The sequence below is a fragment of the Cokeromyces recurvatus genome, assembly GCF_025118155.1.
Source record: "Cokeromyces recurvatus strain NRRL 2243 chromosome Unknown BX663scaffold_39, whole genome shotgun sequence".
NCBI classification, from domain to species: Eukaryota; Fungi; Mucoromycota; class Mucoromycetes; order Mucorales; family Mucoraceae; genus Cokeromyces; species Cokeromyces recurvatus.
This window is the reverse complement of record NW_026251425.1, coordinates 153,448-173,605: the sequence shown is the minus strand read 5'-3', so window position 1 is coordinate 173,605 and position 20,158 is coordinate 153,448. Positions and strand designations below refer to the sequence as shown.

The following is a 20,158-nucleotide window of genomic DNA, read 5'->3' as shown; positions in this document are numbered from 1 at the left end:
ATAGTTCATCTTTAAAAAAAAAATAAGGCATTCTAATACATATATACGATGAATCTTATCCATTCATGACTTTTTGATTTACAACTAAAACCCTCTTTTATAGACTAAATAAAATACAAAGATGGGTCGTGTTATTCGTGCTCAAAGAAAAGGTGCTGGAAGTATCTTCAAGTCTCATACAGTAGGCCGTAAGGGTGCTGCTAAACTCAGAGTATTCGACTTTGCTGAACGTCATGGATATATCCGTGGTATCGTTAAAGATATCGTTCATGATCCTGGAAGAGGCGCCCCCCTTGCTAAGGTCGTTTTCCGTGACCCTTACAAGTATAAGCTTCGTACTGAAACCTTCATTGCTACTGAAGGTATGTACACGGGTCAATTCATTTATGCCGGTAAGAAGGCTGCCTTGAACATTGGTAACGTCATGCCCTTGTCCTCCATGCCTGAAGGTACCGTTATCTGTAACGTTGAAGAAAAGGTCGGTGATCGTGGCTCTATTGCTCGTACCTCCGGTAACTACGCTACTGTCATCGGTCATGGTGATGATGGTAAGACTCGTATTCGTCTCCCCTCTGGTGCCAAGAAGGTCATTCCTTCTACCTCTCGTGCCGTCATCGGTATCGTGGCCGGTGGTGGTCGTATTGATAAACCCATGTTGAAGGCCGGTCGTGCTTTCCACAAGTACAGAGTGAAGCGTAACAGCTGGCCCAAGACTCGTGGTGTTGCCATGAACCCTGTTGATCACCCTCACGGTGGTGGTAACCATCAACATATTGGTAAAGCTTCTACTAAGGCTCGTGACTCTCCTGCTGGTCAAAAGGTCGGTTTGATTGCTGCTCGTCGTACTGGTCTCCTTCGTGGTACTAAGAAGATCAAGGATGCTTAAATTTTTATTTTTGTAAATTGTTTGGTTTAGAAGGGAGAAAAAATAAAATAAAATAAAATAAAATATTTATACACACACTCTATTATTATCAATCAATCATTTTTTTTTTTTTTTATATGTAAATCATCATAATAGAATAACTACTTTATAGAGCCCTCCCCCATTTTTTTTTTTTTTTTTTAGATTAGATTAATGTGTAGTAATAGACAGTTGTTCTAATACAGATGCATGCCTACGTTTAAGATGTCGTCTATAATTTGCAAGACTAGAAAAGGTAGCATCGCAGGCAAGACAATAACCTTTTGGATCCTTAGGATCTGGTATAACACCAGGTCGAATATGATAAACAGGTACTAAAGGTTTTAATTTCATTTTATGTTTCCCTCGAAGATGTTGTCTGTAAGCTCCTAGACTTTTAAAACTCGCCTCACACGCTTTACAAAAATTATCAGGGTCATTAGGATCTGGTTGAATATCTGGTTTAGGTGTATAAACTGGGGCTAAGCTTTCTAGTTTTATCTCATGTTTCTCTTGTAGATGTTGTCTATATCGTGCAAGGCTATCAAAGGACTTGTTACATTTATGGCAAAGAAAGTGATTCTCAAAGGATGTGTCATTGGAGAAGGAGGAGGATGATTCGAGAAGAAGAACAGTAGTGGTAGTAGTCGTAGTCGTAGTCGTAGTCGTAGTCGTAGTAGTAGTAGTAGAAGTAGTAGAAGTAGTAGAAGTAGTAGAAGTAGCAGTAGTTCTTTTACGTTTATTTATAGTATCTAATGATTCTGCTGAGTCTTTTGTTGGTATTGTTGGTGTTGTTGTTGCTGTTGTTTCTATTGTCGCTGTTGATGATGGTTGCATATTATGTATACGTCCAAGATGTCGCTTATAAGATCCACGACTAGAGAATGTGGCCTCACAAGAACAACAATATAAATTAGAGTCTTCAGGATCCGGTACAACTCCAGGTTTTGATTTATAAATGGGTGTTAAAGGTTTCAATTTCATTTTATGTTTCTCCCTTAAATGCTGTCTATATTTTCCACGGCTTTTAAAACTGGCATCACAGGCTCTACAGAGGTGATTTGGATCCTCTGGATCTGGTTCAACTCCAGGCTTAGGTTTATAAACAGCCTTAGGCTTTTTCATTTGTTGTTCACCATGTTCTGTCTGCATATGACGACTATGGATTTTAAAACTCGAAAATGCGCTTTTACAAACAGGACAATGATAATAGGCTGTCCGAATAGGCTCTAAAGTCATATTATGTTTTCTTTTAAGATGCTGTCGATACCTTGCACGACTATCAAAACTAGCCTCACAGGCTCTACAAAAGTGATTAGGATCTTCAGGATTAGGCACGATACCCGGTTTAGGTTTATAAACAGTGTGAAGAGAAGGAAGGATGATGTGATGTTTACTTTGAATATGCCTCCTGTATTTGCCTAATCTAGGAAATAAAATATTACAGGCACGACAATAGTTATTAGGATCTAATTCAAAGTCTATTGGTGGTGGTTTTATATTGTGTTTTTCGAGGAGATGCTGGTGATATCTTTCAAGTGTAATAAAAGTAAAATGACAAGAACGACAGTAATTATCCGGATCTTTAGGGTCTGGTTCTATAGAAGGATCAGGAATAGGTGGGAGTGGTTCGAGATTCATCATTTCATGTCTTTCTACAAGATGCTGTCTGTATATTTGAACATTACTAAAATTAACTTTACAAGAGTGACAATAATTATTAGGGTCTTTAGGATCTGGTTTTGGTTCTGATTCTGATTCTGATTCTTTGTTTTCAGTATCAGTAAGTTGAGAAGAATGATGACGACTAGGTGGCAAATTCATTTTATGCTTTAAATTAAGATGTTTTCGATATCTCCAACGATCAGGAAATGTACCTTTGCAGGATCTACAATAATTTTGAGGATCCTCAGGATCTGGTTCAATATCTGGATTCGGATAAAAGATAGTTCTCAAAGGCTTCAACTTCATCTCATGTCTTTCTCGAAGATGTCTTCTGTATTCTCCAAGACTTATGAAAGTCATCTTACATAAATAACAATCATTATTTGGGTCATTTAATTCTGATTCAATAGCTTGTTTTGGATCGTTATCCTCCTCATAAGATGATTCTGATAAATTGGTATCATAGTTTGTGTATCTTTCAGATTTATCACTATTGTCTTTTTTTTTTTGAACAAATAATAGTACTACTACTTTAGTATATTTATTTGTGTACTGTAAAAGGATACATACATACCTTCATTCTTATCCGCTTTCTGTAATTCACATTCGGCTAAAATGAGTTTTATATTTACCTCTTCTTCTTCTACTTTAATATGCATGTCTTCAGGTATACTAATTTCATTATCATGGCGCCCTGTTTTATTCACAGTTTCCTCTTCTCTTTTAATTATTGGTTCTTGTTTGATGTCACACAATACATTAGAACCTTCTACTCCCATTTTACCTTTATTTATTTCTTTGTTTTTAGAAAAGCTGAAGAACTGTCTTTTGCTTTTTGATCTCTTTACTGATAGGCTGAAACTAAAAAAGAAAAAATAAAAAAAAAAAAAAAAATAAGAAAGAGAAAAAAAAAATAAATTCTACCAACCAGCCAGTGCACTTTGTTGTAAGATAACTACTAGGGACACCATTATGCCATTTTTAAATCTCCGTCTATCTGACCTTTTAATCGTTATAGTTTCCAAATGAGTCGAGACAATGAAGTTGCTTATTATGCTTTGTTATTTTATAAGCAATGAATTATAAACTTGCATTTAAAGGAAACATGATTTTAGACACTAAAGAACTAACTTTGTAATAATAAAATTGCCAAGTCAGCTAAAATTGGAATAAAAGTTAGATATATGTATATATATATATATAAAGGAATCGTGATGAAGTGCTTATCAAGACTATTTATTCATGTTAATTAAAGAGATCCCTTTAATTACTACTCTTGTGCACATTGATCCAGGATTAGTTGCACAACAGCTTAAGGAAGAATTGAATATAGTTCTTGTATAAAATATCTTTTTTTTTTTTCGATATAAAGTATAAATTCATACAAGTATATTCATCTTTTTTTTTTTTTCTAACATTATTAACAAATTCATATTTTGTGATTCTTCATTAGCCATTAATTGTTCTTTTGAGCCCACAATTATTAAAGTATGAATACAAAGTAATGACCCCTTGTATATACATGTATAAGATCAAGTGGAGCTTTTAAGCATAACAAATTTCAATAGCTGAGGATAACACTAGTTTTTAAAACATAAAGTTAAGGTACAAGTTTCAAATAGACTTGTCATCACCCATACTTTAGCCTGTAGTCCAGAATTGGCTGGCTTTTACTCTTTCTGTAGTAGGTTAGAGCCACTGTTGATAGTCTAGTTTAGAGGAGCTCTCTAATAATACCATATTATTTAATAATAATATTTTTTTTTTTTTACGAGAATATAAAATTATCCCTTTTTTTAACAACTATTATGAAACGACTGTTCAAAACGGAGGAACGCTTTATTTTCAGTCACACAACAAGAAGCCATAAAAATAGATATATCTCAAATTTTCATAAATTTATCCCACTCCTTTTTCTTTTTCCATTTTTTTTTTTTTTTTGAACAATGCGTATTAAAATCAATACCGTTCCGCCTTTACCCAAATACACATGTTGGTACCCAATTCCTACAAAAGTAGAATCTCAAACGATCCATCAATTAAGACAAATGATGGTGAAAAATCTTAAATTGAATCATGAAGCAGCTAGTTTAATTCTGTCAATGGATGGTTTTACGTTCTTACCTCAACTTAAAATTAAGGATTTAGTTCGCGATGGTGATTTGATTAGGTAAGGATAATATGGCAATGTTGAACTTGTAATTGATTTCTTTTTTTTTTCTCTCTCTCTTTAGTATAAAAATTGAATCAGTAAAACAATCGAAAGAAAGGAAAAGAAAGACACGTAATTTTTTTTTATTGTGTAAATGAAGTAAAAGAAACTAAAGTTTTACTATAATAGAAATGGATAAAGATGATGAAAGAGATATTAAAAAGGCTAGGATAGAAAAGAAAAAGAGAAAAGAAGAGAAAAAGCAAGAAAAGGGAGAGGAAGAGGAAGAGGAAAAGCAAGGAAAAAAAAAGGAAAAAGAAGAGAAAAAACAAGGGAAAAAGAAGGAAAAAGAAGAGAAAAAGAAGAGAAAAGAAAAGAAAAAGAAGAACAAGATAGTCGAAAAAAAGCAGACAAAAGTTATAAACCAGCAAAAGATTACACTGGAAAATAATATAAATAAAAGCCAACTAATAACAAGCGTACCATTTGAAGGAACAACAAAAACAAAAAAACGTAATTTACGTCGCAAATTATTAAAGAAGGCACTTCGTGAAAAAAATCAAAATAAACCAGCTCAGCAGAAGGAGATATTAGTTCCAGAGCAGTCAACACAAAATATAGAATCAAAAGAAGTGACTTCACTTTCTGTTGAACAACAATCAACATCTTTACCTGTTTCTCTTTTAAAGAAAAACAAAAATAAAAAGAAAAATCATTTAAAGAAGGGCAAGGCTGCACAGCAAGAAAATTCGGCAAAGCATGTCCATTTTGAAGAACTAAATAGTCAACATTATTATGACGAATTATATAATGACTTGCAAGAACAAAGTTATGTGGATAATAATAATTTATATGGACGTGCTTTTGTTACTTTTGCTGAATCACAGCCTTCGAATCGTAATACAAAGGGTAGTTATTTCTCAGCATATGAATATCCTGTCAATAAAGTACCTACTTTGTTTTATGCAGAGGAGCCAACACAAGATAATGAAATTGATAATACAATCCAGAAAAACACTATAAAGGAGGAAGAAGCTGTAATAGAGAACGAACAGCCTGTCATTGTTAATTATGATGAATATCCTGATGCTAACTTTGAAAGTAATGTTCCCTCCATTGGTGATCATCTAGCCATCAAGGTAACTAACTATGTGATATTCTAATAAAGATAGTAGTATCTAATCAACATAATATAGACTTTAGAATTGACTGCCAATTATACACCTGAAATATCTGATTGGAAACAAGTTATACTGAAAGAACTCAATTTACCATCAACAATAACAATTGAATATAAAAAAGGATTTAAAAGAGATTCTACAAAAGGTGGTAAATTTGATATAAATCAAAAGAAAAATGATGATGATGAAGAGGATATTGAAGAAGAAGAAGAAGAAGAGGAAGAAGATCCTATTGTTATATTTAATGTTACTGATATCTTGGCTGTAAAAAATATGTCAAAAAAATAATTTATTTCTTTGCTGCTGCTACTAATTGCTGATATTGCATTTGTAATTGGGCAATCTATTGAAAAAAAAAAAAGTATTAGTTTATAAATAATAGAAATATTTCGATAGTTGTATCCTTTACTTCTTGTTTCTTTGTTTCTGTTTTTTTAGTCAATTCATTTAATTGTGTTTCAACACGTTTACTACAAAAAAAAAAAAGGATAAATTAATTACTATTTTTTGTTTTGCCTATTTTAATTTACATTTCACTAGAAATTAAATTTAATCTGTTCTTGACATTGGTAGCAGCTTCTGCTTTATCCTGTTTCACTAAAACAGGCCCAATAAGTTTGTAGATGTTGCTATCATCATCTAAATGTTCGAATTCCTTAAAAGAAGTCAATGTTGGTAAAAAGAAAATGAAGATGAAGTTTTTTTTTTTTTTTTTTTTTTAATTTACAGTATTGACAAGTTCATTTTCTTGTTGTTGTGCTTCTAAACGTTGTCTATTCTCAATTACTTGAGTAAGTTCTAATATAATAATTAATACACTAACGAATAACCAAAATGATTTTTTTTTTTCTTTTGCAATACCTTTCTGTAATTGTTGGAAAGATTTTGATTCGGCTTCAAGTTTAGCTTCAATGACAGATAAACTACTCATTTTTACAAACTAAATCCACAAAGGTACAGACTAAAAAGAAAAGAAAAAAAGAAAAAAGGAGGAGAAACAATGTCAAAATGAGCATGTCCCAAGCCACGTTTCGCGTTTATTTTTTTATTTTGTCTGGACGTAAAATTCTATAAAGATTCTTTTTTTTTTTTTTTTTTTTTTTTTTTTTTTTTTTTACACATTTAATGTGAAGACAATCAATAAATACATGAAAAAGGAAAAATAAGAAAATGTATCAACTTGTGTAGATTTATGAAATGTATATAAATATATTTGTATATATTTTGTATATTGAGAGGAAATGCTTATAGCTTTACAACACTAATTTATTGAAAAAGAGTATCCAAAACTTTGCAAACTTCTTCAGGTTGATTATAATTTAATCTATATAAATGGTGAAATGTTAATTTTATAATGTATTTCTTTTTTTTTTTTTTCTTTTTACCTATCCATATATTTAAATTTATAATCATCACCATCAGGATCAAAGAAACGATGTTCCCAAATAATGTTCTTTTCTTCTCTTTCCTTTCTTAATTCACGTTCTCTATCTTCTATCTTTGTCTTTTCATCTGTAGCTTTATCCATATTCTTTTCTAAAATCCCTTCTGTTAATTTGGTCCAAAGTCTTCTTGATTCCTTTTCTTCTTGTTGTTCAGGCACTTGAAGTGGATATTTGTTATACTTTGTAACATCAACTAATAACTCTGGTTTTTTTTCCTTTTTATCATTTGAAGATCCTCGAAATGACTATTAAAAAAAAAAAAAAAGTTATTCATGACACATCTTTTCTTTTTCTTTCTTTTTTTTTTACCCATAAATTACTAATTGTACTACTACTACTACTACTCTTTGTTGAAGTAGAATTGCACTTTTTAATAAATAATTCACCTGACCACTGACCGGTAATTTCATATAAAACTTCTTGTGTAGATTCCTTTTTGATTTTACCTACGACAGAGTTGGGTTGACCAGAAAAGAAGCCTTTTGTCTGAAAATCCATTTCACAAATAAGATCGCTTGAAACGCATCTAACTACAGAAGTATCACCCAGTTCTAAAGTCATTGTACCAAATCTTGTTACATAATAAAACGATTAGACAATTATATAAAATAGGAAAGAATATATATACTTTACAATATACCACGAGCATACATATTAGGCATTGTAATTTCATATCGTTCATTATATCTTGCAGGTAAAATAAAATTGATTGTACCCTGCATCAAAGAAGCTACACTATTACCATAAAATCGAGACTTTGGTTTCAAATCACCCGTGATAATTAACTTGTGTTGAGGGCATGAATAGAAATAAGCTGAAGCAGGTGGATGATGAGACACTTGCTCAGCAATATAATAAGCATCTGTTCCATCTTCATATTTGTATTTACAACGAAAGAATTCACCTAATACTGGATTATAAGGTTTTTTTACACCCTAAAAATAAAGCATATTAAGTATGTGCAAAAAGAAAAAAAAAAAAAAAAAGACGTTATCAAAAAATGCTGAAAAATTAATATGTAAAATGATAATAGCCTTACTTTTGGTTTAATATGCCAACCAGATAAAAACCATTTAACAACAGCAATAAATCTTTCAGTATTGTCATTAATATGAGGAACACTATATGTATATTTGAATTAGATACATGTATACATATGTGTGTGTGTGTGTGCATATATGTGTGCTTTATTTACGGTAAAATGAATTCTGGATGTGCCATAAAATCAGTAATACGTTCCAACATACTTCTAGGTTCAAGGACAAAAGTAGGTAATGTTACCCTATGCTGTTATGTATGTTAAAACTCGATTCTTATCTGATTCTTCTCATGAAATAAATAAATAAAGAAAAAAAATTATATATTTATATTTTTACCAAATCCATGCCTTTTGTAAGTTGAGAAGCAATTGCTAAAATAATACTACGAGAGCCTTCAGCAAGCTCTTCTACATTATTTTCATTATCTGAAGTGTTATGAGGCATCTTATTAAAGAAAGGAAGAAGGGAAGAAAAAAAAAAAAGAAGAAATAAAAAACAATTGAAAAATAGATTAAAAAAAAAAAAAAAAAAAAAAAAGACAGAACAATAAATAATTTCAGAAAAAAAAAAAACTTAATTAGTTAGAATTGAAGACTCCGAGTTTATACGTGTAAGCGTGATTCTGCTTTTATTTAATTTTTAACAAGAAATAGAATTGTTCACTTTGATAAGAATCTTCTATTAACATCAATAATAATTAAAATACATAAAGTGCGTGTTTATTATTTTGAGTCTATTATGTTAATCGATTATAATAAATAAATAAAAAAATAAAAAAATCGGGTAAATATTTTCCTTATTATTTATTCGGAATTGTAAAAGATTGTCAAGTAATATCATCAAGCAAGTAAAATTTATTTTATTACAGTAATTTTATATATCCAACTGTTCCATTCTATTTCTCCCTTCATACTATAATATATGCATACTGAATCTTATACAAGTTGAAAAAAAAGATAAACCAGCATAGATAGATTTGACAGTATTTTCTAATCTCTTCTGGAAAACTTCCTCATTTAAAAGAAGGATTAAAAGTTTCGGAGAAAAAAAACTATTTTATACATGTATAAGACTCAGAAACAAGGATTCATTATGTATTATTTACGTCTAATAACTAAAACAGACAATGTAAAATACCATCGTCCATATATTTTACTTGATACCATTTTGATAACAATAACTTGAGGGGAGAAGGAAAAAAAATAGAAAAAAAGAAAAAAAAAAAGAGGCTACATCTTTTGTTTAACAAGGAATTTATTAAAATTAAAGGAGGTCTATGCCGAGGATCAATAGTTTCATATCAATCTGATTAAGGAATAAGTATCAAAGGCTTACATGTTAAAAACTCTCTAAATGAAATAAAAGATAACCCTAAAATCAGAGAAATGAATCTTAGTTTCAGATCAATAATAATTAATTCAATTCCACTTGATGTGGCTATACTGTAAAGACTATTATCGTGTATACATTATTAGTCAAGTAAATATGAATACTACAATATAAGAAAGTCACCCCCCCTTTTTTCTTTCTTTCTTTCTATTAAATATAGGATGTTCTATTCAGTTAATTTACTGGTTTGTGCTATTAACAACTAGCTATTATTTAATCGTATCATCTTCATAACTGACTTTCCTTCTGTTACTACTCAACAGTAATAATCCTATTTACATTATTTATTGTATCTGCTTCTCTTCTTCCAATCATATTTTTTGTTGTCCAAATCGTATTATGCAATTTTATGAAGTCACTGTATTTTTATTTTTATTTATTTTTTCTTTTTTTTTTTCCACCCTCCCTTCTAGTCTTTTCTTCATAGTATGTTTCGACCCTTTTTTCAACGCTCTTCTACTTTCTTACCATCTTTATTAAAGTCAACTCATTCTCGTCTTTGTTATCCTCTTATTCATCAACAACGTCTTTTATCAACGTCTATTCTGTTAAAAAGGACTGCTTTACTGTCAATACCATCTATCTATCAACAAAGACCATTTAGTATTAGTTGTCCTCGTTTAACTAATGGCGATGGTAACATTAATCTCTAAAGTTCAAATACCTAAATGTTGACTTTTTTTTTTTACAAGTGGATCCCGATCTTGTTCATTTATTAGAAGAAGAATTGAAATTCGAAAAAAGTGATGATAAAGATGAGCCACCTGCTTTTATAAAAGAATTTTTAGATACAAACTTATTTCATGTAAATTGAATGTCACAGATGTGTGTGAGGTATTAAAATTTATTTTCCTTTTTTCATCCTTCTTTGTAGATTGATGATAGACCAGGTCATGATAAAGTAATTTTATCACGTACTTTTGGAAATGAAAAGTAAGTTCTTTCTATTTCCCTCAGCAAAAAAAAAAAAAAAAAAAAAAAAAAAAAAAAAACTAAACAAAAAACAATAATGGTATAGAATCAATGTTATTTTCTCTATTTCAGATATTAATAAACCAAGCGAGACAGAAAAAGAAATTACAACTGATGATGTTGATGATGATGGCAGTGAAAAAATAATAAAAAAGAAAGATGATAGTGTAGATCAAGATTTGGAAGATGCTGCTTTTCCTGTTCGAGCCACTATTTTGATCCAAAAAGAAGGAGTCAGGGGGGCTTTAGTGCTTCATACAGTTGCACAAGATGGTTATTTAAACATTAATTCTACTCGTTTCTTTAAAGATGAGATTAAAAATATAACAGACTTTCATAATGAGCATCAATTGGAAGAAAAGGATTCCTACATGGGACCTAATTTTGATGAATTGAATGACGATATTCAAACAACATTTAGTCAATATCTAGAAGAACGTGGTATTAACACTGCTTTAGCGACCTTTTTACCAGATTATGTAGATTATAAAGAACAAAAGGAATATGAAAGTTGGTTAAACGATGTAAATACATTTATATCTGCTTAAATAAATAAAAACAAATTATTATTCATAGTCGTAATCTCCAATTAAGGATGATTCTTTGGAAATGTCACTTGGTTGAATATCTTCATTCTCATCACTTGATAATTCTTCTTGACTACTAGTATAGTCACTTGCATCGCTCGCATCTGAGCTATCTGTGTTTTCTTGAATTTCATTTTCATAATGTTGATCGTTTATGATCATAATAGGTCGAATAAATGGTTCTGCTGTTTCTGGTAAAGTAAAATGAAACTCTAATGTTTTTCCTCTCTAACATTCTACTTTTTTTAGTCATCTCATATGCATCTCTAATTCTCTAATAAGACTCTACCTTAATTCCATCAATTGAAAAAATAATTTTATCATTATTGCTCATTTGAATTTCTTTTTGAAAAGGTAAAGCTGCATTGTTTAATTTAACTATTTTGTTTGTAAGCTTTTTTTTTTTTTTTTGTTAATATTTTTAAATTTAATTCAAATCAAGTAAATGTACATGTCTTTTTATTACCATTTTTACGAAGCATCGACCATCTTCTAAATAATTAATTTCAACTACAGAATTAGAAGGTAATTAATTGATGTTCATGATTTAATTTTTACTATTTACGTTGATTTTCACTCACAAAACGTGAATCAATTCCATGCTTATGTCGGCCCATAATGATAGTTCCTCCTTTTATTAACTCATATTCTTCATTCGTTGTTTGATTCCTAAAGGACATTTCGTTGTCAAAAAAAAAGAAAAAGAAGAAACAATAATTGTTTGTTTGTTTGTTTGTTTGTTTGTTTGTTTCAAGTCTTTTTTTTTTTTTTTTTTTGCTCATTTTTATTGGACAGCTCTTCATTCGATTTTTTATTAAGGGCTAACTGTACCTTGCTGTTATTGTTTTTTTTATTATTATTATTATTTTTGACTTTTTGTTTTATAATGGGGCTAGATTCGAATGGATCGTTACTAACCTTTATTAGCTATATATGCTTTGTTTGGTATGTTTTTATGTTTAGTTTGAGTCTACTTGGTCAATATATTGGGTAATAACGAAACAAATAGATGTATTATAAAAAGTGTATTTTTTATTACATAATATAACTCTTTTTTTTTTTTTTTTTTGAAATAGACAAAAAAGATATAGACATAAACCAAGGCCCAAGTCTTCAAAATTATCAGCAACGGAAGCAGAAGGAGTTTCAATCATTCGACCTCTAAAGGGAATTGATTTGGAATTGGAAAGAAACTTGCAATCATCATTTATACAGAATTATCCCAAGTTTGAATTAATTTTTTCTGTTGCATCATCAGAAGATCCTGCTATACCCATTATAGAAAAGTTAATGGAAATACATTCTCATGTTGATTGTAAATTAATTATAGGTAGCAATAGGAAACAAATAATAATAAAAGTGGGGGGGGAGGGAGGGGAGGAAGGAAAAGAGAAAAGATGTTTAAACTTGTATACACTATTAGGAGATCTTAAGGTGGGCATTAATCCAAAGATCAACAATATTATTAAATCTTACAAGCTTGCTAAATATGACATTATTTGGGTCCTAGATTCAAATGTGCAAATCGATAAAGATGCCTTGGGTCGATCTGTGGATGCACTAAAGCAAACGAATATTGGACTCGTTCATCATTTACCTATTGCTCTTCACCCTACCAGCTTGGCAGCAGAGATTGAACATATCTTTTTAAATACAAACCACGCTAAAATGTATCTAGCGATTAATGCTGTTGGACTTGCATCATGTGTGATGGGTAAATCAAATCTCTACCGTCGTTCTCAATTAGGCTCTCTTGAGCCCTTTGGTCAGTATATGGCTGAAGATAATCATATTGGAGAAAAGTTATGGAGTCAACATTTGCGTCATGCCATGACATGCGATACAGCGACACAACTGCTAGGCTCTATGTCTTTAAGGGAGTATGTAAGACGGAGAGAGAGATGGGTTCGTATTCGTAAACATACAGTGACAGTGGCAACGTGGATTGAGCCGATTACAGAAAGCGTGGTATGTGGTTGGATGGGCGCATTTGCTATGAAAACATGCTTTGGAATTTCCCCTGGCTATTTTTTTATGTTTCATTGGATTTGGTGGTTTTTAAACGATTATTTCCTTTATTGTACATTAGTCATGACTTCGAGCGCTTCTACTTTATCATTACCTTTATGGAAATTTATGAGGGCTTGGATTTTGCGTGAAGTATTGGCTTTACCTATTTATTTATTTGCAATGGGAGGAAATGAGATTATTTGGCGCGAACAAAGATACATGTGTACCTCTAATGGATCTGCTATTCCTATATAAAGTAGGAATACTATACTGTGTTGTGTCTTAATCATATAGAGTTTCATATTATGAGAAATAAAATAAACAAATGTTCATCAGTAAATAACAAGAAAAATAAGCCTCGTTTTATTATTATTATTATTTAAGAGAAATATGGTATATCATCCAAAATAGTAGTTTCATGTGCAATTTATTGAGGGGAGAATTGAACTATAAAATGAACTTCACCATGACTAGTAAGACCCAACTTGGCAGGTAACTTGGACCATGTATCGATAGCTTGACCCTTAAAGGCATGTGAGACATCCAAATGACCCTCACCAATCTTATCTGTATCAGCTATATCTTGATCAAGGACCTTGAAGTAAATCTTGTGCAAAGATGATCCTTCTTCAATGTTAAAAGTAAATGTTTGGTTCCAAACAGGGTTTTCCGTATTTTTGATCGTTTCAGAACGTTGCTTATAATCCTTGTCAAGCCAAATTTCAATGTAAGCATCATTATGACCAGCAAAGTCTTCCTTCTTGAGGTTACGAGCTTCAACTACTGTAACAGACAGAATACCACGAGGAGCAGAGTGAGAAGAAAACATATAAAAAAAAAATAAATGTGTGTATGTAAATAATATATATAAAAAAAAAGTTACAATTTAAAATGTTGGCATCTCTTTTATATTATTCAATAAATCTTTGCATAATTTTTTCTTGCCTAAATTAAGTAGCTTGGCCGTATTTGTGTACTACCTTTTTTTTTTTTTGATGGCATAGTTTTCTTTCATGCGCCTTATTTTATTTATTTTTTCTCATGACGTTTTTTTTTTCCATAATATAGAAGAAGAAACCTTACCTTATTTAATCTGTTTGCCGATCTTTATTGCAGCATATTCACTATTTTAAACAAAATTTAGTTCCAAACTATTGAATTTGGCCAGTCTAAAAGAAGGGACGAGAAACAGATATTTATTTATACTTTTTCTAAGAAAAAAAAACACGCGTATTTGTTCTTCAAACAGACGGCTAAGTCATTTACAAGAAGAAGTTATGCATTTAAATGGCAAACAACGGGTCTTTAAAATTTGAAAAAGTTTATGCTAAAAATATAAGCATTGTATTACAGAATTCACAAAAAGAAAAATTTATCACATCATGATTACACATACACACACACACACTATTATTATTATTATTATTATTATTATTATTATTATGTGGCGTTTACTCGGGAGTGAGTTTCATCGTCCTTTCGAAGATAATCGTGTTTTTTTTTTTGGACAAGTATCATAACGGAGGTAGTGGCTTCTGTTGTAGTTAATATCGTGATTGTGTAAACTAGTTTAAACGACTCATTATTAAATATTCTAACATCTTGTAGTAAAGATGATGAAGTGAGTGAGAGTAGTAGTGGGAGTGAGAGTGGGAGTGAGAGAAAATAAGCAGGATATACATATATTTGTTTGTATAGTTTATAAAGATAATATTATGTTATACTACAGAACAACTATATAAGTATCATCCAATATCAAAGTTACAGACTAATTCATGTCGAAGCTGTATTGAAGGGAAATCATCACTTCACATGAATCAAGTCTATTTGGGAAAGATAAACAAGATTCCTATTGTATTTTCCACTCTATCTGCTAATGAATAAATACAAAGAAAAGATTGGAATACAAGTGTCAACTCACAACAAGTCGCTTAATTATCTTTTTGAAGGATTAAAATTCTTTGACTGAGTGCTATAGTATGAGAATAGGCTTTTAAATATTCTATAAGAATACTATTTCTGCTTATAAAAGTGTTCCTGGCATGTTTGTCCCCTACCTTTTTAAGAAGTGTTATTACTCAGCTTTTGGCAACAACAACAATGCGAACATTAATATCAGACTCTACTAGTAACATTGAATCCATCTCCCCTAAATAGTGTTGTCTCCATTTGTTAGAATTGAATTAAATGATACTACTGAGACTATTATGAATAATTTATGTCAAGAAATACTGTATGGATTAAAGCATAACAGTTGGTTTTGATTGTGAATGAATCATATCCAACTATATCTCAAGTAAACTATGATGTAGTTCAAGTTTACATTAAAGATTAGGAAAGTTGTGGGGGGGGAGGGAAGGTGTTAAAAAAAAAAAGCCACTGCTAGTTTATGAATTTTAGCCCCTGTCAGTACTAGTAGAAAAAGAAAATTGTTTCGGGGGAAAGAGAAATAAAATTAAATATATTGAGAATTAATTATAATAAGATGAGTTGGGTAACGTTCTCTTTTTATTATATGCATGTTTAAGAACTACGTCCAAGTTGAATCATACATATAAGATGTATAATAAATGACTCACTTTGTTGAAAATATATCTGTTGAGAATAACAATGTTGTATCTACTAACCCAGCAATTTACTGGCTATATGATATAAGTGATATATACAAATATATAATCTACATGTAGATTTTAATATCATTTTCAAGATAAGAAATAGACTCTCTCTTTAATGTTACAATTTTATTTTGTACTTAATAATGTATATTTCAGGCACAACTTTCTTTAATTACATAGTACTAGATTAAAGCAAGTTATAGAATATAGACAATATTAAATTACTTGGTCTGCTAACATTATTTTTCATTCCCAACTTTTTTTTTTTTTTTTTTTTTGTATTAGTAGTTTACATTATAGATTATCTTTAATACTACTTGCTTCATCTTTTAATTTAATCATAATACAAGGAATATATTCAAGATATATGTAATTATGATGTAATCACTCTAATAATATTATTGAAAGGAAAAGGATGAAATCGACGATGACAAGAGTAGCAGTAGCATTACTATTTGTGTAATGGTGTATTCTATTACATTTGAAACAAATAGAAATTTCTCTGATCCTTTCAGCAATAGCATAAATCTAGATTAGACTAACATTTTTTACACGCAAAAAAAAAAGAGAAAAAAAAAGGCTTTATAAACAACTAGATGTAAACTGGTTCTTGATGTACTAAATGATCTCTATCTTCTCTCTCTCTCTATCTCTCTCTATATATATAATGGAAACATGTTCCCTCAACTTATACATTATTTAGTTTGTCTCCTTTATGATAATAATAATATGTATTATACAAGTCAGTCATTTTCATAGACAACTTTTTTTTTTGTGACAAGCCATGGTATATGGCATAATAATGTAATTAACTTATAATGACTGCTTTACTAATGACACTATAATTTAACCGAGAGAAGAGGTGGGGTATTGTATAATACATGTATAATACTCTTATTTTTTTATTCGTTGAAAAGGAGTTATGATACTTTATTAAAAGTATACAGGTTTATATGAAAATTTCATTCCCGTATACTTTCTATATAGACTTGATGCTTGTTCCTTAAGTAATAAATAGAAATATTTATATTTATTAAATTTAATAAAGTTTTGATTTATATATAAATGACTTTTTTTTTTTTTGTTTCATAATATAATATTCATGTACATAAATAGCTTATTATTGATAATTTGTAGCATTTTATATGAATGGTATTCTGTATATTTATACTAATATTATTGGATGATCACTGCTCCTGTTATTACTACTTGTCATTCTATAAATACACCCTTACTATACATGACAGCAAACTAAGATCCTGAAACCTATTATTTATGGAGAAAACGCGAATGTATAAATGTGTATATGTATTAAAAAAAATAGACTATAAAAGTTTTTTTTTCGCTAGTTTTTTTTTTTTTTTTTTTTTTTTTTTTTGCTTTTTCAGCCTCCCCCCATATTGTGTCACTTGTTATAGGTTTTCATTAATATCGTAATAACTACGAGTCATCTTATTTTATCATTTTCCCATATATTACAACGACACAAACACTACATTGTAGTAATAGTGGTAGTAGTGGTAGCAGTGGTAGTGGTAGCAGTAATAGAATAATTCTACTCACATGACGCAATAATTACTGCTGCTATCCAATAGTATAAAAGTGATACGATATTAATAGTCTGGATTTAATCTCAAAAAAAAAGACTAAAAAGAAAAAAAAAACTGGGGACTATAAATATAAAGGATAAAAAATAAAATAATATATTATTATTAAAACCATACAATATAACATATATGCTTTAGTAGAGGACAAAATAAAACAAACAAATAAATAAATAAAAAAAAAAGAATGATGTGTGATACAAATTGGTGTACTTTCTGTGATAATGCAATTAGCCCTTACTCTGATTCTCTCTATTGTTCTGAGGACTGTCTTCGTCAAGACGCTTTAATGCATCATCCAATGCTAGGTTATGATTATGCTGAATTACAAGATTTCCCAGTCATTCAAAAAAGAAGAAAGTCATCAAGTATCATGATATCATCTAGTCATAAACAACAAATGATATCTTCTTTACTTTCATCCTCCCTTTCATCTATTCTATCATCATCAGACACTAATCATCAACAACCGGCAACTAATAAAGCACGTAAGACACCACTCGCTTTATGCATAGACCAACAAGAAATATTTCATCCTTCTCCATAATAGTGTAAATACTCTATATATACTTTGTAAATAAAATAAAAGTAACGATATCCAATGTATAATTAAGACTTTTTTTTTGTTTTTCATTACACTACAACTGCTTTAAAAAAAAAAGTTATATTATTTTAATATCAGATCATTTCACCTAATAATAAATTGGAATAGATGGGTTTCAAGAGCATATATTCTATCGATCAAATTAGATAGAATCTTAATAATAGTAATTGATCAAAGAAAAAAAAAGGTTTTCCGAGTAAGTGAAACAAAACTTGAAGGTTTATTTATTACTGTAATAAAAGAGTAGAAACAACTAAATGAGTTTATTACGCAGTTTATATATATTTATATAAAAAGGAGAAAACAAGATGTTGAAAGTAGAAAAAGATGATTTTCAGAATGCATATCGAATAAACGCGCACAGATCACATTCTTCTTCAATACAATGATGAAGAAGTCAAGATTTATTATGCTATTTACCACTAGTAACTCAGATCTTATTACCATGATTGCTGCCTGGCTGACTGACTGACTGACATGAAATTTACTCTATTTTTAAACATTGTTATAAATAAATGTCTTCATAATTTTCCATTAATATTATTAAATTTATTCACAAGTTCACTGTCTTTTTAAGTAAAAAAAAAAAAAATTAAAGTATTTTTTTTACCTTATTTGGATACTTTTTTTATAATAATAGAAGGAAAAAAAAAATACAACCAAGTACCCGCTACTATATAAATCAGTCTCCTTTTATTTTGCTTCCCTTCTCTCCCCCCCTTTTTTTTTTTTTTTTTTTTCAATTCACTTTATTCTCTCATTCAATGGTTTCTATCAAGGCAGTTCTTACTTGTTCTTTAATTACTTTATTAAGTGCACAATGTATTCATGCAGCTATTGCACCTACTTATCCACAGCCTGGTACAATTCAAACTGAAGGACAAACATACGATGTGACTTGGGGTAAGAAAGAAAGAAGGAAGGAAGGTTATTAAAAAGTAGTTTTCTAACCATTTATTTTAAAATAGATTTTGATGGAAAAGATCCTGAAGTTACTTATAGAATTGGTAATAAGTTTATATTTTATGTTGTTAATATCATTATATTCACAATGATTATTAGATTTTATGACAGGCTCCAATGATCAACAAACTGTCTTGATGAATGTTGCCACTGTAAATATAAATATAAATATAAAAAAGGATTTTATTATTAACCTCTGTTGCTTGTATTATTTAGGGTGTTCCTGCTAATCTTTTAAAGTATCCCTTTAAGGTTCCTCAAGTATCACCTCATTCTGCAATTTATTTCTTTATGTTCACAGGTACAAGGATAAATGAATCTATTGTATATGTGTTGTACTTAATAATAATATCGAATAGGTACAAATGGTGAAATGGCTTGGACAACTCGTTTTGGTATCATTCCTCCAGGTGGTACTTTATCTCCTGAACCTAATCGAAATGAACCTAATGGGGATCCTATTCCTTGGGGAAACGGTACCCTCGTGAATAACGTATCAATTGATACAAATGTAAATGCAACTCATTCTCTCAATGCTTCTGTTTCTGTTTCTGCTTCTGCTATTGTTACTGCTACCTCCACTTCTACTACCACAATTACAACGCCTACTGTCGATACCACTACTGTTCCTGTAAGCAGTTCGGACGCTGCAGCAGTAGCTATTACAACCGCAACTACTACTTCTACTGCTAAAACTACTACAGTTAATATGAATGCATCAACTACAAGCATGGCTTCCAATCAAGATGTTGCCGACAGTGCTGCCAATATGATTAAACCTTTGTTCACTTCTTTAACTCTACTTGTTGTTGCTTATCTTTTTGTTCTTTAAGTATAAAAATATACATACACACATACATACATACATACATATTTCATATCGTATCATATAATTGTCATATAATTTGTATTATTATTATTTTATTATTATAATTATTTTTTTTTATTAGATAATATTTTTTAGCTTGCCTTATTTAGTAATAAAAATACACTTTTTTTTTTGAAAATCATAAATAATCAGCCACTG

General features: G+C 30.0%; 11 protein-coding genes across 11 annotated transcripts; 6 read left to right on the top strand and 5 right to left on the bottom strand.

The window, feature by feature from the left end:
* Positions 1-121: 121 nt before the first annotated feature.
* BX663DRAFT_442890 (60S ribosomal protein L2) lies at positions 122-886 on the top strand (the record flags this gene model as incomplete). Its single annotated transcript, XM_051523543.1, has 1 exon — positions 122-886. One exon carries the CDS (start codon positions 122-124, stop codon positions 884-886), a length of 765 nt encoding a protein of 254 aa, XP_051378561.1.
* Positions 887-1,000: 114 nt separating this feature from the next.
* On the bottom strand, positions 1,001-3,540 carry BX663DRAFT_546366 (uncharacterized protein; the record flags this gene model as incomplete). The annotated part of the gene is made up of 3 exons (XM_051530962.1): positions 1,001-3,066; positions 3,144-3,430; positions 3,494-3,540. The coding sequence occupies 3 exons, from the start codon at positions 3,538-3,540 to the stop codon at positions 1,076-1,078; spliced, it is 2,325 nt and encodes a 774-aa protein (XP_051378560.1). The 3' UTR covers positions 1,001-1,075.
* Positions 3,541-4,498: 958 nt separating this feature from the next.
* Positions 4,499-6,051, top strand: BX663DRAFT_524644 (uncharacterized protein). Its single transcript, XM_051529655.1, has 3 exons — positions 4,499-4,739; positions 4,804-4,853; positions 4,911-6,051. The coding sequence occupies exons 1-3, from the start codon at positions 4,516-4,518 to the stop codon at positions 5,882-5,884; spliced, it is 1,248 nt and encodes a 415-aa protein (XP_051378559.1). The 5' UTR covers positions 4,499-4,515; the 3' UTR covers positions 5,885-6,051.
* BX663DRAFT_524640 (Prefoldin) lies at positions 6,025-6,930 on the bottom strand. The gene is made up of 5 exons (XM_051529654.1): positions 6,764-6,930; positions 6,630-6,700; positions 6,433-6,557; positions 6,312-6,372; positions 6,025-6,245 (listed from the first exon to the last, which is right to left on the bottom strand). Exons 1-5 carry the CDS (start codon positions 6,831-6,833, stop codon positions 6,192-6,194), a joined length of 381 nt encoding a protein of 126 aa, XP_051378558.1. The 5' UTR covers positions 6,834-6,930; the 3' UTR covers positions 6,025-6,191.
* Positions 6,931-7,009: 79 nt separating this feature from the next.
* On the bottom strand, positions 7,010-8,884 carry BX663DRAFT_524636 (uncharacterized protein). The gene is made up of 7 exons (XM_051529653.1): positions 8,724-8,884; positions 8,543-8,634; positions 8,387-8,468; positions 7,981-8,282; positions 7,657-7,918; positions 7,288-7,592; positions 7,010-7,226 (listed from the first exon to the last, which is right to left on the bottom strand). The coding sequence occupies exons 1-7, from the start codon at positions 8,829-8,831 to the stop codon at positions 7,169-7,171; spliced, it is 1,209 nt and encodes a 402-aa protein (XP_051378557.1). The 5' UTR covers positions 8,832-8,884; the 3' UTR covers positions 7,010-7,168.
* Positions 8,885-10,163: 1,279 nt separating this feature from the next.
* Positions 10,164-11,573, top strand: BX663DRAFT_241164 (mitochondrial glycoprotein). Its single transcript, XM_051521844.1, has 5 exons — positions 10,164-10,412; positions 10,469-10,581; positions 10,651-10,709; positions 10,795-11,258; positions 11,325-11,573. The coding sequence occupies exons 1-5, from the start codon at positions 10,205-10,207 to the stop codon at positions 11,339-11,341; spliced, it is 861 nt and encodes a 286-aa protein (XP_051378556.1). The 5' UTR covers positions 10,164-10,204; the 3' UTR covers positions 11,342-11,573.
* On the bottom strand, positions 11,338-12,015 carry BX663DRAFT_555776 (uncharacterized protein; the record flags this gene model as incomplete). Its single annotated transcript, XM_051531659.1, has 5 exons — positions 11,338-11,363; positions 11,425-11,563; positions 11,625-11,729; positions 11,802-11,845; positions 11,901-12,015. 5 exons carry the CDS (start codon positions 12,013-12,015, stop codon positions 11,338-11,340), a joined length of 429 nt encoding a protein of 142 aa, XP_051378555.1.
* Positions 12,016-12,155: 140 nt separating this feature from the next.
* Positions 12,156-13,749, top strand: BX663DRAFT_524626 (glycosyl transferase family 21-domain-containing protein). The gene is made up of 3 exons (XM_051529652.1): positions 12,156-12,325; positions 12,412-12,665; positions 12,759-13,749. Exons 1-3 carry the CDS (start codon positions 12,222-12,224, stop codon positions 13,598-13,600), a joined length of 1,200 nt encoding a protein of 399 aa, XP_051378554.1. The 5' UTR covers positions 12,156-12,221; the 3' UTR covers positions 13,601-13,749.
* Positions 13,750-13,772: 23 nt separating this feature from the next.
* On the bottom strand, positions 13,773-14,174 carry BX663DRAFT_555774 (C2 domain-containing protein; the record flags this gene model as incomplete). Its single annotated transcript, XM_051531658.1, has 1 exon — positions 13,773-14,174. The coding sequence occupies one exon, from the start codon at positions 14,172-14,174 to the stop codon at positions 13,773-13,775; it is 402 nt and encodes a 133-aa protein (XP_051378553.1).
* Positions 14,175-17,754: 3,580 nt separating this feature from the next.
* Positions 17,755-17,988, top strand: BX663DRAFT_409153 (uncharacterized protein; the record flags this gene model as incomplete). Its single annotated transcript, XM_051522272.1, has 1 exon — positions 17,755-17,988. A coding segment is annotated over one exon (234 nt), but the record flags the coding sequence as incomplete, so codon positions are not given.
* Positions 17,989-18,893: 905 nt separating this feature from the next.
* On the top strand, positions 18,894-20,101 carry BX663DRAFT_524617 (uncharacterized protein). The gene is made up of 5 exons (XM_051529651.1): positions 18,894-19,071; positions 19,137-19,175; positions 19,231-19,283; positions 19,348-19,432; positions 19,491-20,101. Exons 1-5 carry the CDS (start codon positions 18,933-18,935, stop codon positions 19,961-19,963), a joined length of 789 nt encoding a protein of 262 aa, XP_051378551.1. The 5' UTR covers positions 18,894-18,932; the 3' UTR covers positions 19,964-20,101.
* The last annotated feature ends 57 nt before the right edge of the window (positions 20,102-20,158 follow it).